General features: G+C 36.2%; 1 protein-coding gene across 1 annotated transcript in view; it reads right to left on the bottom strand.

The window, feature by feature from the left end:
* Positions 1-16,591, bottom strand: part of LOC139012960 (E3 ubiquitin-protein ligase TRIM38-like) — a 150,124-nt gene that overhangs the window by 115,478 nt on the left and 18,055 nt on the right. The window contains exons 7-11 of the mRNA XM_070419145.1: positions 16,300-16,320; positions 14,902-14,937; positions 10,495-10,515; positions 6,539-6,559; positions 2,357-2,377 (exon numbers count right to left, since the gene is read on the bottom strand). Coding sequence (XP_070275246.1) covers positions 2,357-2,377; positions 6,539-6,559; positions 10,495-10,515; positions 14,902-14,937; positions 16,300-16,320 — 120 coding nt within the window. The remainder of the gene's footprint in view (positions 1-2,356; positions 2,378-6,538; positions 6,560-10,494; positions 10,516-14,901; positions 14,938-16,299; positions 16,321-16,591) is intronic.

Raw genomic sequence — 16,591 nt, 5'->3', positions numbered from 1 at the left:
GCTTCCCTGTCTCTGTGAGGGTTTCTTTGATTGAGTTGTGTGCTCATTTTGTGCATTCAGTTCCATATGCCACTTATGAGTAAAATCATACGTTTCTTGGTTTGTCTGCTCAGCATAATATTCCCAAGATCCATCCCTATTGTCACAAATGGCAGAATTTCATCGCCCAGGAAGACAGAAATGGATAGCAGGTATTTGAAAAGATCCTGAACTGCACTAGTGATTAGGGAAATGCAAATCAAACCTACCAGGAGATATCACCTCACTCCTGTTAGAGTGGCAGTTATCCACAAGACTAGTAATAACAAGTGTTGCAGAGGGTGTGGAGGAAAGGGAAGCCTCATTTACTGCTGGTGGGAATGTGAACTGGTAACAGCCACTGGGGAAAACAGTATGGAGGTTCTTCAAACATGAAGCATGGGGATCCCATATAACCCAGCAACACCTTCTATGCACACCTATGCCCCACAATCTGAAAAATATATCTTCCCAATGATATATGCACTCCTATGCTCACTGTAGCATTAGTCACAGTGGACAAGACTTGGAAGCAAGCCCACTGTCCATCCATACATGCTTGGATAAAGAAGAAGTGGTACCTGTATACAGTGGGATATTACTCAGCCACAAGAAGAAGGTTTTTATTTTAATAAGATCTCTGGTTGCGGTTAAATGTATATGGTCAGTTCTTCTATTGTGGTAGCTGGCCATATAAACTGCCAAAAAGTATGATTCATAGAATCTTGAACTACTGCTCCTATTGGTTATGCAGATTAGGTTAAGGGGTACATCTTTCCTCAATGTTTTATCTAATGGTTCATGCATAACTTTATTGTGTGTAAGCCTGATTTTAATTCATGCCTGAATAAAGTTTACCATAAGCAATTGAGAGGGAAGGGAAGTGAAGTATTAAATTGCAGTAATGGCTTAGAGTGGATGAGGAAGGGAAGATCTAAATTTTATGGCTGCAGACTATTACGGGAGGAGGTCTGCATTGTATGGTCTGCAGCTATATTGGACACAAATTGCAGAGCAGAGACTTGAAAAACAGCCACATTTTGGAGTGAAGTAATTACTAAGATTTTCTTGTCACAAACGAAATGTTTTCATATATTGCAAGGACAGGACCACCTGAGAAATAATAATAGGGGAAACCCAGAAACAAATGAAGATGATAAAAATATGTTGAAATCTTACCAATACCTGAAAAAAATGTTGTACGTGTGTGTGGTGGAGTAAGGAAGATGATCCTTGAGAGTTGAAAAAGGAACACTTCCTCTGTGACAAACTATATCTATCTTCCACTTTTTCAGACTCAATGGCATAAGTGCACATGCCTGCGGCAGGCCCTTAAAGTGTGATGCCTGTATATCACAAGTGCACCCTGCGATCAACACCTGTATCTATATCAGTCATCACATGAATCCTGCTCATGATCATAAGGAACTCTCTTCCCAAATTCCATTGTATGTTTAAACTAAAACATAATTTAATATAATATTAGAAAAAAGGACATAAAGCGTTTAATGATTCTATCAGGCCTCCATGAAAAAACCTTTGGAAATTGTGCTATGACAAATAGCTTCTTATGTCATCCAAATACACAATTCTGAGCTAAAGATACATCTCACATGAACTTTCCTTAAGATGTAACATACTTTTTCAAACATGAAGAAATCTCTTGCAATGCTGGGAATTAATACCTAAGGTAATAAAATGCAAAAGAATAAAGAACATTTAATGTAATTGGAAAGGAAAAGGCTACAAACTATTTTATAAATTATCTGTGCAATGGTTAATATGATCACCAGGGAGGTGATATAGTGGTCCTTAAAGTCACACTTTGTCATTGGATGACATCAGAGCCTAGAACATGTTTCCAGGACAGTGGATGGGTCAAATGTACTCACTGCATATGGAATCTTCTCTCATTGCTCAGTTTACTTAAAATGGGACCCTCAACTAGTAAAAAATGCCAGAAGTCCTTCTTTAATGGGTATTTTACCTACAGTATATAAAGAGTAGAAATCATGTGCCTGTTAGCTAAATCCTCTTCACCTCACAAAATTCACAGTAAATATGGCAGGATTCTGGAGAGCAGAAAATGCAAAAGTTTAAAGGGAAGATCAAGTATGAAATGGAAAAGGGAAGAAACTAGGAAGGACGGAAGTCATGGAAAATAAATAGATAGAACTTTACATGTGAGAAGGATACAGACAAAAATAATTGAGGAAAAAAGAGTAGACTTTAAAATAAAAGGTGAGCAATGAATGTCAGGAGGGAAGAAGCAGATAATGCTAAGACATCACATTGTTTTTAAAGATTGGGCAATTAAGGATTGTCAGAAACAACTTACGACGATTCTCCTGAAGTATTTCTGTAAAATAAAAGTGAAATTGTAAATATCATGGGAAACAAATATGAATAAAATTCAATTTCTCCTGCAACATGCACGGAACATCCAGCCTTTCATGTTGCAGAGTAACATGCAACACACACATGTAGGAACAGTGGCTGAAAGCTCTCATTTGCTCTGAGATAACTGTTCAAAATTAAAAGGGAGGAAAGGTCTGAATATAGTGAATTAAGCAATAAAAAATTAGAAGTACGGTTCTGTTAGTTACCTTACGAAACATTCCTAATTTAATTTGAAGATTTTATAATTTTTGGTGGGTTGCTCTCTATTAAAATTTCTTTGGGACTAAATATATTATGGCAGAAAAATAAATGTATAGTTGTTTGCTAAATAATATAATAATTAATAAAACAATTTTAAGAGTATGTTATAATTCTCTGATTATATCAAAATTTACGTACTTTTGAATGTGCCTGTTGCTATGTCTCATATTTACAATAGCCATGTTGTATCTTATATATAGTTGAAAAATTGATTGAGTTGGACAATATTGAACCAAATTTTCTGGACGAATTCTGGGTCAGGTTAGTAGGCATCTAGGACAATTGCAAAGTAATGAATTGTCCAAACAATAAAAAGGCAGGAAATGTTGTACACATCAGAAAGCAGTCACTTTAAGGTGTTTGGGAGTAAAGAGATATTGGAGAAAATTTACGCAATACCTACAGAATTTTATCTGAAAAATGGAAAGGAATAACTAATTGGGGAATGGGGGGCAATATGGCGATAAGGGCACATATTTAATACCATAATGAATAAGAAACATGAAAATAAATTAATAAAATAACAGATAAAAAATTAATGCAAATTATATGAGAAACAAAAAGTTCAATAATATTGAAAGCTACTTATGTAAACTTCAGCTTCAGTTGCAGATACAAAACAAATGCTAATACTTATGTACACCGATGCATGGACACATGTCTACACATAGATTGAGACTGAATGCTCACAATTGAGGTAATTAAACAGGGAAAAATGAATGAATTCTCTGAATTGAAGAAATTATGTGCATGTAAATTCAGATAATTACCTTAAAGATTTTTATAATCCCTTTTGATATAATAAAGTGTTTATTATTAATATTGTATCTCTATAGTTCTTTTAAAATTTTTGAAAATTAAATTTTGGTATGATGTTGGTTAATAAAATTATGTGGAACTAACAGTGCAGTGCTATGATACATCACCTGCTTATGACATTGTGGGCTTACCACCCAAAGTCAAATCTTGTTCCTTGGCCATATATTTCACCTCCTTTATCATGTGCTACCCACCTCTTCCCTGTGTGTCTATTATTACTGTTTTGCTTTACTCTTTATTTCTGAGAGTATTTCAGATGTCCTTTTTTTTGTCCTATTGCCCGCCTAGACCCTTCTTCCACCGCCCCACAACAGGCCTTCAAGACACTATTTTCTGGGTCCAGGGGCTATGAATATACGCATTTATGTTCCTTGGTTAATCTTTCCAGCACACCTGTCCCCACACACCCACCCGCATGCCACTGAGTATCCTCTGCTCCATGCTTTCCTGTCTCTGTGAGGTTTGTTTGATTGAGTTGTGTGCTCATTTTGTGATCTCAGTTCCATATGCCATGTACGAGTATAATCATATGTTTCTTGGCTTTGTCTGCTCAGCACAATTTTCCCAAGATCCATTCCTGTTGTCGCAAATGGCAGTATTTTATTGCCCAAGTATACACAAGTGGACTGGAGGTATTTTAGAAATCCTCAAATTGACTAGCAAATTGGGAATTGGAAATTAAACCTACCAGGAGATATCACCTCACACCTGTTAGAGTGGCAGTTATCAACAAGACTAGTAATAACAAGTGTTGCAGAGGTTGTGGAGGAAAGGGAAGCCTCATTTACAGCTGGTGGGAATGTGAACTGGTACAGCCCCTGGGGAAAAGAGTATGAGGTTCCTCAAACATGAAGCATGTGGATCCCATATAACCCAGCAACACCTTCTATGGATACCTATGCCCCACAAACTGAAAAAATATATCTTCCCAATGATATATGCACTCCTACGTTCACTGTAGAATTAGTCACAGTGGACAGGACGTGAAAGCAAGCCCACTGTCCATCCATACATGGTTGGATAAAGAAAAAGTTGTACCTATATACAATGGGATATTAGCCACAAGAAGAAGGTTTTTATTTTAATAAGATCTCTGTTTGTGGTTAAATGTATACGGTCAGTTCTTCTATTGTGGTAGCTGCCCATATAAAACTGCCACAAAGTATGATTCATAGAATCCTGAACTACTGTTCCTATTGGTTATGCAGATTAGGTTAATGGGTACCTTTATCCTCAATGTTTTGTCTCATGGTTCATACATATCCTTATTGTATATAAACCTGATTTTAACTAATGCCTGAATAAAGTATACCATAAGCAATTCCGAGGAAAGGGCGATGAAGTAGTAAATTGCAGTATTGGCTGGGTGGGAATGAGGAGGGGAAGATCTACATTGTATGGCTGCAGACGAAGATGATGGGAGGTCTGCGTTGTATGGCCTGGAGCTATATCAGACAGAACTTTCAGAGCAGACACTTGAAAAACAGCCACATTTTGCAGTGAAGTCATTACTAAAATTTTCATGCCAGAAACGAAATATTTTCATACATTGCAAAGACAGGACCACCTGAGAAATAATAATTGGGGAAACCCAGTAACAAATGTAGATGATCAATATATGTTGAAATCTTACCAATACCTGAAAAAATGATGTACATGTTTGTGGTGGAGTAAGGAAGATGGTCCTTGAGAGTTGAAAAGGGAACACTTCCTCTGTGACAAACTATATCTATCTTCCACTTTTTCAGACTAAATGGCATAAGTGCACATATCTGAGGCAGGTACTTAAAGTGTGATGCAGAGGCCTGTATACAGTAAAAGCAGCCTGCTATCTACACCTGTATCCATATCAGTCATCACATGAATCCTGCTCATGATCATAAGGAACTCTCTTCCCAAATTCCATTGTATGTCTAAACTAAAACACAATTGAAATATAATATTAGAATAAATGATATAAATCCTTTAATGATTCTTTCAGGCCTCCATGAAAAAACCTTTGGGAATTATGCTATGACAAATAGCTTCTTATGTCATCCAAATACACAATTCTGAGCTAAAGATACATCTCACATAAACTTTCCTTAAGATTTAACATACTATTTCAAACATAAATAATCTCTTGCAATTTTGCGAATTAATACCTAAGCTAAGGAAATGCAAAAGAATAAAGAACATTTAATTTAATTGGAAAGGAAAAGGCTAGAAACTATTGTATAAATTATCTGTGCAATCGGTTATATGATCACCAGGGAGGTGAAATAGCGGTCCTTAAAGTCACACTTTGTTGCCGAAACCGGTTTGGCTCAGTGGATAGAGCATCGGCCTGCGGACTGACAGGTCCCGGGTTTGATTCCGGTCAAGGGCATGTACCTGGGTTGTGGGAACATCCCCCGTGGGAAGTGTGCAGGAGGCAGCTGATCGATGTTTCTCTCTCCTCGATGTTTCAAACTCTCTATCTCTCTCCCTTCCTCTCTGTAAAAAATTAATAATATATAATAAAAAAATTTTTTTAAGTCACACTTTGTCAAGAAATGACATCAGAGCCTAGAACATGTTTCCAGGACAGTGGAGGGGTCAAATGCAATCATTGCATATGGAATCTTCTCTCATTGCTCAATTTACTGAAGATGGCCCCCTGACCTTGTAAAAAATGCCAGATGTCCTACTTTAATGGGTATTTTACATACAGTATATAAAGAGTGGAAATCATGTGCCTGTTAGCACAATCCTCTTCACCTCACAAAATTCACAGTAAATATGGCAGGATTCTGGAGAGCAGAAAATGCCAAAGTTTAAAGGGAAGGTCAAGTATGAGATGAAAAAGGGAAGAAACTAGGAAGGATGGAAGTCATGGAAAATAAATAGATGGAACTTTACATGTGAGAAGGATACAGACAAAAATATTTGAGAACAAAGTAGTAGACTTTCAAAAAAAAGTTGAGCCAATAGATGTCAAGAGGAAAAAAGGCAGATAATGCTAAACACATGACATTGTTTTTAAAGGTTTGGAAGTTAAGGATTGACAGAAACAACTTACCAATTTCTTCCTGAAGTTTTTCTGAAAAATAAAAGTGAAATTGTAAATATCATGGGAAACAAATATGAATAAAATTCAATTTCTTCTACAACATGCACAGAACATCCAGCCTTTCATGTTGCAGAGTAACATGCAACACACACATGTAGGAACAGTGGCTGAAAGCTCTCATTTCCTCAGAGATAATTGTTCCAAAAGTAAAAGGGAGGAAAGGTCTGAATATAGTGAATTAAGCAAAAAAAAATATTAGAAATACAGTTCTGTTAGTTACCTTATAAAACATTCCCAATTTAATTTGAAGATTTTATAATTTTTGTGGGGTTGATCTCTATTAAAAGTTCTTTGGGACTAAATATATTATGGGGGGCAAAAGTAAATGTATAGTTGTTTGCTAAATAATATAATAATTAATAAATAAAAAATATTAAGAGAATATTATTATTGTCTGATTATCTCAACTTTAACCTACTTTTGAACCTGCCTGCTGTTTCATCTCATATTTAAATAACCTTGTTGTATCTAATATATAGTTGAAAAATTGATTGAGTTGGACAATATTGAACCAGATTTTCTGGAGGAATTCTGGGTCAGGTTAGTAGGCATCAAGGACAATTGCAAAGTAATGAATTGTCCAATCAATAAAAAGGCAGGAAATGTTGTACACATCAGAAAGCAGTCACTTTAAGGTGTTTGGGAGTAAAGAGATATTGGAGAAAATTTATGCAATAGCTTCAGAATTTTATCTGAAATATGGAAAGGAATAACTAATGAGGGAATGGGGGGCAAAATGGCGATAAGGGCACATATTTAATACCATAATGAATAAAAATTATGAAAAGAAAGAAATAAAATAACAGAGAATAAATTAATGGAAATTATATGAGAAACAATAAATTCAATAACATTGAAAGCTACTTATGTAAACTTAAACTTCAGTTGCAGATAAAAAACAAATACTAATACATATATACAAAGATGCATGCACCCTTCTCTGAAAGTAGAGAGACAGAAAGCTCACAATTGAGGTAATTAAACAGGGGAAAATTAAAGAATTCTCTGAATTGAAGAACGAATGTGAATGTTAATTCATGTAATTACCTTAAAAATTTGTATGATCCCTTTTGAGATTATTTAGTGTTTATTATTAATATTGTATCTCTGTACTCATTTTAAAATTTTTGAAAATTAAATTTATTGGGATAATGTTGGTTAATAAAATTATGTGGAACTAACAGTGCAGTGCTATGCTACCTCACCTGCGTATGACATTGTGGGCTTACCACTCAAAGTCAATACTTGTTCTTGGCCATATATTTCACCTCCATTATCCTGTGCTATCCACTTCCTCCCTGTGTGCCTATTATTACTGTTTTGTTTTCCTCTTTATTTTTGAGAGTATTACAGATGTCCTTTTTTTTGTCCTATTGCCCCCCCTAGACCCTTCTTCCACCGCCCCACACCAGGACTTCAAGACACTACTTTATGGGTCCATGGGCTATGTATATTCGCATTTAAGTTCTTTGGTTAATCTTTCCAGCCCACCTGTCCCCACACACCCACTGGCATGCCTCTGAGAATCCTTCGTCTGTTCCATGCTTCCCTGTCTCTGTGAGGGTTTGTTTGATTGATTTGTGTGCTCATTTTGTGCATTCAGTTCCATATGCCACTTATGAGTAAAATCATACGTTTCTTGGTTTGTCTGCTCAGCATAATATTCCCAAGATCCATCCCTATTCTCCCAAATGGCAGAATTTTACTGCCGAGGAAGACAGAAATGGATAGCAGGTATTTGAAAAGATCCTGAACTGCAATAGTGATTAGGGAAATGCAAATCAAACCTACCAGGAGATACCACCTCACACCTGTTGGGGTGGCAGTTATCCACAAGACTAGTAATGACAAGTGTGTCAGAGGTTGTGTAGGAAAGGGAAGCCTCATTTACTGTTGGTGGGAATGTGAACTGGTAACAGCCACTGGGGAAAACAGTATGGAGGTTCTTCAAACATGAAGCATAGGGATCCCATATAACCCAGCAACACCTTCTAAGGATACCTATGCCCCACAATCTGAAAAATATTTCTTCCCAATGATATATGCACTCCTATGCTCACTGTAGCATTAGTCACAGTGGACAAGACTTGGAAGAAAGCCCACTGTCAATCCATACATGCTTGGATAAAGAAGAAGTGGTACCTGTATACAGTGGGATATTACTCAGCCACAAGAAGAAGGTCTTTATTTTAATAAGATCTCTGGTTGCGGTTATATATATATATATGGTCATTAATTCTTTTGTGGTAGCTGGCCATATAAACTGCCAAAAAGTAGTTCATAGGATCTTGAACTACTGCTCCTATTGGTTATGCAGATTAGGTTAAGGGGTACATCTTTCCTCAATGTTTTATCTAATGGTTCATGCATAACTTTATTGTGTGTGAGCCTGATTTTAATTCATGCCTGAATAAAGTTTACCATAAGCAATTGAGTAGGAAGGGAAGTGAAGTATTAAATTGAAGTAATGGCTTGGAGGGGATGAGGAAGGGAAGATCTATATTTTATGGCTGCAGACTATTACGAGAGGAGGTCTGCATTGTATGGCCTGCAGGTATATTGGACACAATTTTCAGAGCAGACACTTGAAAAACAGACACATTTTGGAGGGAAGAAATTACTAATATTTTCTTGTCAAAAACGAAATGTTTTCATACATTGCAAGGACAGGACCACCTGAGAAATAATAATAGGGGAAACCCAGAAACAAATGAAGATGATAAAAATATGTTGAAATCTTACCAATACCTGAAAAAAATGATGTACATGTGTGTGGTGGAGTAAGGAAGATGATCCTTGAGAGTTGAAAAAGGAACACTTCTTCTGTGATAAACTATATCTATCTTCCACTTCTTCAGACTCAATGGCATAAGTGGACATACATGAGGCAGGTACATAAGTGTGATGCAGAAGCCTGTATATAGTAAAAGCACCCTGCGATCCACACCTGTATCTATATCAGACATCCCATGAATCCTGCTCATGATCATAAGGAACTCTCTTCCCAAATTCCATTGTTGTCTAAACTAAAACATAATTGAAATATAATATTAGAAAAAAGGACATAAAGCGTTGAATGTTTCTATCAAGTCTCCAAGAAAAAACCTTTTGGAATTGTGCTATGACAAATAGCTTCTTATGTCATCCAAATACACAATTCTGAGCTAAAGATACATCTCACATAAACTTTCCTTAAGATTTAACATACTTTTCCAAACATGAAGAAATCTCTTGCAATGCTGGGAATTAATACCTAAGCTAATAAAATGCAAAAGAATAAAGAACATTTAATGTAATTGGAAAGGAAAAGGATACAAACTATTGTATAAATTATCTGTGCAATGGGTAATATGATCACCATGGAGGTGATATAGTGGTCCTTAAAGTCACACTTTGTCATTGAATGACATCAGAGCCTAGAACATGTTTCCAGGACAGTGGACGGGTCAAATGTACTCACTGCATATGGAATCTTCTCTCATTGCTCAGTTTACTTAAAATGGGACCCTCAACTAGTAAAAAATGCCAGAGTTCCTTCTTTAATTGGTATTTTAGCTACAGTATATAAAGAGTGGAATCATGTGCCTGTTAGCACAATCCTCTTCACCTCACAAAATTCACAGTAAATATGGCAGGATTCTGGAGAGCAGAAAATGCAAAAGTTTAAAGGGAAGGTCAAGTATGAAATGGAAAAGGGAAGAAACTAGGAAGGACGGAAGTCATGGAAAATAAATAGATGGAACTTTACATGTGAGAAGGATACAGACAAAAATAATTGTGGAAAAAAGAGTAGACTTTCAAATAAAAGGTGAGCAATGAATGTCAGGAGGGAATAAGCAGATAATGCTAAGACATCACATTGTTTTTAAAGTTTGGGCAATTAAGGATTGTCAGAAACAACTTACGACGATTCTCCTGAAGTATTTCTGTAAAATAAAAGTGAATTTGTAAATATCATGGGAAACAAATATGAATAAAATTAAATTTCATCTACAACATGCACGGAACATCCAGCCTTTCATGTTGCAGAGTAACATGCAACACACACATGTAGACACAGTGGCTGAAAGCTCTCATTTGTTCTGAGATAATTTTTCCAAAATTAAAAGGGCATAAAGGTTTGAATATAGTGAATTAAGCAATAAAAAATTTAGAAGTACAGTTCTGTTCCTTACCTTACGATAGATTACAATTTAATTTGAAGATTTTATAATTTTTGGAGGGTTACTCTGTATTAAAATTGCTTTCGGCCTAAATATATTATTGCGGGAAAATAAATGTATAGTTGTTTGCCAAATAATATAATAATTAATAAAACAATTTTAAGAGCATATTATAATTCTCTGATTATATCAACCTTTACGTACTTTTGAACGTGCCTGTTGCTATGTCTCATATTTACAATAGCCCTGTTGTATCTTATATATAGTTGAAAAATTGATTGAGTTGGACAATATTGAACCAAAATTTCTGGACGAATTCTGGGTCCGGTTAGTAGGCATCTAGGACAATTGCAAAGTAATGAATTGTCCAATCCATAAAAAGGCAGGAAATGTTGTACACATCAGAAAGCAGTCACTTTAAGGTGTTTGGGAGTAAAGAGATAGTGGAGAAAATTTACGCAATATCTACAGAATTTTATCTGAAAAATGGAAAGGAATAACAAATGAGGGAATGGGGGGCAATATGGCGATAAGGGCACATATTTAATACCATAATGAATAAGAAACATGAAAATAAAGTAATAAAATAACAGATAAAAAATTAATGCAAATTATATGAGAAACAAAAAGTTCAATAATATTGAAAGCTACTTATGTAAACTTCATCTTCAGGTGCAGATACAAAACAAATGCTAATACTTATGTACACAGATGCATGCATACTTGTCTACACATAGATTGAGAATGAATGCTCACAATTGAGGTAATTAAACAGGGAAAAATGAATGAATTCTCTGAATTGAAGAAATTATGTGAATGTAAATTCAGGTAATTACCTTAAAGATTTTTATAATCCCTTTTGATATAATAAAGTGTTTATTATTAATATTGTATCTCTATAGTTCTTTTAAAATTTTTGAAAATTAAATTTTGGTATGATGTTGGTTAATAAAATTATGTGGAACTAAGAGTGCAGTGCTATGATACATCACCTGCTTATGACAATGTGGGCTTACCACCCAAAGTCAAATCTTGTTCCTTGGCCATATATTTCACCTCCTTTATCCTGTGCTACCCACCCCTTCCCTATGTGTCTATTATGACTGTTTTGTTTTACTCTTTATTTCTGAGAGTATTTCAGATGTCCTTTTTTTTGTCCTATTGCCCGCCTAGACCCTTCTTCCACCGCCCCACAACAGGTCTTCAAGACTCTATTTTCTGGGTCCAGGGGCTATGAATATACGCATTTATGTTCTTTGGTTAATCTTTCCAGCACACCTGTCCCCACACACTCACCCGCATGCCACTGAGTATCCTCTGATCCATGCTTTCCTGTCTCTGTGACGTTTGTTTGATTGAGTTGTGTGCTCATTTTGTGATCTCAGTTCCATATGCCATGTACGAGTATAATCATATGTTTCTTGGCTTTGTCTGCTCAGCACAATATTCCCAAGATCCATCCGTGTTGTCACAATAGTCAGCATTTCATTGACCAAGTGTACACAAGTGGACAGGAGGTATTTTAAAAATCCTCAAAATGACTAGCAAATTGGGAATTGCAAATTAAACCTACCAGGAGATACCACCTCACACCTGTTAGAGTGGCAGTTATCAACAAGACTAGTAATAACAAGTGTTGCAGAGGTTGTGGAGCAAAGGGAAGCCTCATTTACTGCTGGTGGGAATGTGAACTGGTACAGCCCCTGGGGAAAACAGTATGGAGGGTCCTCAAACATGAAGCATAGGGATCCCATATAACCCAGCAACACCTTCTATGGATACCTATGCACCTCAACCTGAAAAAATATATCTTCCCAATGATATATGCACTCCTACGTTCACTGTAGAATTAATCACAGTGGACAGGACATGGAAGCAAGCCGACTGTCCATCCATACATGGTTGGATAAAGAAGAAGTGGTACCTATATACAATGGGATATTACTCAGCCACAAAAAGAAGGTTTTTATTTTAATAAGATCTCTGGTTGTGGTTAAATGTATATGGTCAGTTCTTCTATTGTGGTAGCTGGCCATAAAAAACTGCCACAAATTATGATTCATAGAATCCTGAACTACTGCTCTTATTGGTTATGCAGATCAGATTAATGGGTAACTTTATCCTAAATGTTTTGTCTCATGATTTATACATAACTTTATTGTATTCGAACCTGGTTTAAACTAATGCTTGAATAAAGTATACCATAAGCAATTCCGAGGAAAGGGCGATGAAGTAGTAAATTGCAGTATTGGCTGGGTGGGAATGAGGAAGGGAAGATCTACATTGTATGGCTGCAGACCAGGATGATGGGAGGTCTGCGTTGTATGGCCTGGAGCTATATCGGACACAACTTTCAGAGCAGACACTTGAAAAACAGCCACATTTTGCAGTGAAGTCATTACTAAAATTTTCATGCCAGAAACGAAATATTTTCATACATTGCAAAGACAGGACCACCTGAGAAATAATAATTGGGGAAACCCAGTAACAAATGAAGATGATCAATATATGTTGAAATCTTACCAATACCTGAAAAAAATGATGTACGTGTGTGTGGTGGAGTAAGGAAGATGGTCCTTGAGAGTTGAAAAGGGAACACTTCCTCTGTGACAAACTATATCTATCTTCCACTTTTTCAGACTAAATGGCATAAGTGCACATATCTGAGGCAGGTACTTAAAGTGTGATGCAGAAGCCTGTATATAGTAAAAGCAGCCTGCTATCATCACCTGTATCCATATCAGTCATCACATGAATCCTGCTCATGATCATTAGGAACTCTCTTCCCAAATTCCATTGTATGTCTAAACTAAAACACAATTGAAATATAATGTTAGAATAAAGGATATAAATCCTTTAATGATTCTTTCAGGCCTCCATGAAAAAACCTTTGGATATTATGCTATGACAAATAGCTTCTTATGTCATCCAAATACACAATTCTGAGCTAAAGATACATCTCACATAAACTTTCCTTAAGATTTAACATACTATTTCAAACATAAAAAAATCTCTTGCAATGTTGCGAATTAATACCCAAGCTAATGAAATGCAATAGAATAAAAAACATTTCATGTAATTGGAAAGGAAAAGGCTAGAAACTATTGTATACATTATCTGTGCAATGGGTAATATGATCACCAGGGAGGTGATATAGTGGTCCTTAAAGTCACACTTTGTCAATGAATGACATCAGAGCCTAGAACATGTTTCCAGGACAGTGGAGGGGTCAATTACACTCATTGCATATGGAATCTTCTCTCATTATATAGTCAGTTCTTCAACTGTGGTAGCTGGCCATATAAAACTGCCACAAACAGCCCTAACTGGTTTGGCTCAGTGGATACGTCAGCCTGCAGACTGAAGGGTCCCAAGGTCAATTCCGGTCAAGAGCATGTAACTTGGTTGTGGGAACATCCCCAGGGGAGGTGTGCAGGAGACAGCTAATTGATGTTTCTCCTCATTGATGTTTCCAACTCTTGAGCCCTACAATTTCTTCTCTGTGAAAAATCAATAAAATATATTTAAAATGAAAAAAAAAATAAAACCGCTAAAAACAAGGATTTATAGAATCTTGTATTACTGCTCCTATTGATTGTGCAGATAAGGTTAATGGGTACCTCTATCCAAAATGTTTGGTCAACTGATTCATACATAACTTTATAGCATGTGACCCTGATTTTAAATCATGCCTGAACAAAGTTTATCATAAGCAATTCAGAGGGAAGGGAGATGAAGTAATAAATGGCAGTAATGGCTAGGCAGGGATGAAGTACGGTGAGTGGTCTACTTTGTTTGCCTGGAGTGGGGTGTGTTGGGGGCGGTCTTCATTGTATGGTCTGGTGCTATATTGGACAAAACTTTAAGAACAGACACCGTAAAAATAGCAGTATTTTGCAGTAAAGTAATTGCTAAAATATTCTTTTCAGAAAGGAAATATTTTCATACATTGCAAGGACAGGACCATCAGAGAGATAATAATGGGGGAAACTGAGTAACAAATGAAGAAGGTAAACATATATGGAAATCTTACCAATACCTGAAAAATATGATGTACATGTGTGTGGTGGAGTAAGGAAGATGATCTTTGAGAGTTCAAAACAAATGCAAAATAAAAACATGAAAGGGAGTAAGTGCAAAGTGACATACCTGTAAGGGACTTGCTTTCTTCCTGGTCACCCTTATCTGAAAGAGTGAAAGAAAGAAACAAACCATTCAAACATGATGCAAGCACAATGTCAGGAAGAGAAGAGGATCCTAATTTGAAACAGTTCTGTTGCTTATTCTTGGATTGAAACTGGCCCACATTCTAAGAAGTGCAGCCAAAGGATCCTAAGGCCATGTAACCAATAAGAACCAGTGTCACGTCCACCTCCATACCCATCAGTGCTAAAGGAATGAGATGGCAAAGGGAAGTATGACAGACCTATCGGATAAATTCCTCTGGGATAAACTATATCAATCTTTGGTCTTGCTTTGGGCCTTCCACTCTTTGAAACTAAAGTGTCAAAAGTGCACATTCCTGAGGCAGGTACTGACAGTGTGATGCAGAAGCCTGTATATAGTAAAAGCACCCTGCTATCAACACCTGTGTCCTTATCAGTCATTACATGAATCTTGCTTATGAACATAAGGAGCTCTCTGCCCAAATTCCACTGTGCTTCTAATCTAAAACATAATTGAAATATAACATCAGAAAACGAGGAAATAACACGTTGAATGATTCTATCAGGGCTCCATGAATAAACCTTAGGGGATCATGCTCTGACAAACAGGTTCTCACATCATCCACATAGACAATTCTGAGCTAAAGATACATCTCACAAAAACTTTCCTTAAGATGTAACATCCTTTTGCGAAAATAAAAAATCTTCTGCAATGTTGTGAATCAATACCTGAGTGAATAAAATTGCAAAAGTATAAAGAACATTTAATGTAATTGGGAAAAAAAGCCAGAAAATATTATATGAATTATCTGTGCAATGTGCCATAGGTCACCGCGGAGGTGAAAGAGTGGGCCTTAAGGTGATACTCCATCAATGAATGACATGAGAACTTAGCAAATGTCTGGTAGCAAAACAGAGGGAGCAGCTGCACTCATCACATTGGGAATCTTCTCTCATTGCTCAGTTTACTTAAGATGGGCCCCTCAACTTGTAAAAAACGGCTGAGCTCCTACTTTAATGGGTATTTTACAGACAGAATATATAGAGTAGACATCCTGTGCCTGTTCGCACCACCCTTTTCACCTCAGAAGATTCACAGTAAATATGGCAAGTTTCTGGAAAGCGCAAAATGCCAATGTTTGTATGGAAGCACAGGTATGACATAGAAAAGGGAAGAAACTGGTAAGGATGGAAGTTAAGGAAAATAAATAGATGGAACTTTACATGTGAGAAGGATACAGACAGAATAGTTGAGGAAAAAAGAGCAGACTTTCAAAAAAAAGGTGAGTAATGAATGTCAAGACGGGAAAAGGCAGATAAAGCTAAGACATCACATTGTTTTTAAAGATTTGGCAATTGAGGATTGTCAGAAATAACTTACGACGTTTTTCCCGAAGTTTTCCTGAAAAATAAAAGTGAAATTGTAAATATCATGGAAAACAAATATGAATAAAATTCAATTTCTTCTACAACATGCACAGAACATCCAGCCTTTCATGTTGCAGAGTAAGATGCAACACACATATGTAGGATCAGTGGCTGAAAGCTCTCATTTGCTCAGAGGTAATTGTTCCAAAATTAAAAAGAAGGAAAGGTCTGAATATAGTGAATTAAGGAAAAAAACAAAAATTAGAAATAGAGTTCTGTTAGTTACCTAATAAAACTTTCCTAAT

Source organism: Myotis yumanensis, unplaced genomic scaffold, assembly GCF_028538775.1.
Source record: "Myotis yumanensis isolate MYYU_CA2020_CCGP unplaced genomic scaffold, mMyoYum1.0.hap1 SCAF_6, whole genome shotgun sequence".
Lineage (NCBI taxonomy): Eukaryota > Metazoa > Chordata > Mammalia > Chiroptera > Vespertilionidae > Myotis > Myotis yumanensis.
This window is presented reverse-complemented; position numbering and strand designations above follow the sequence as displayed.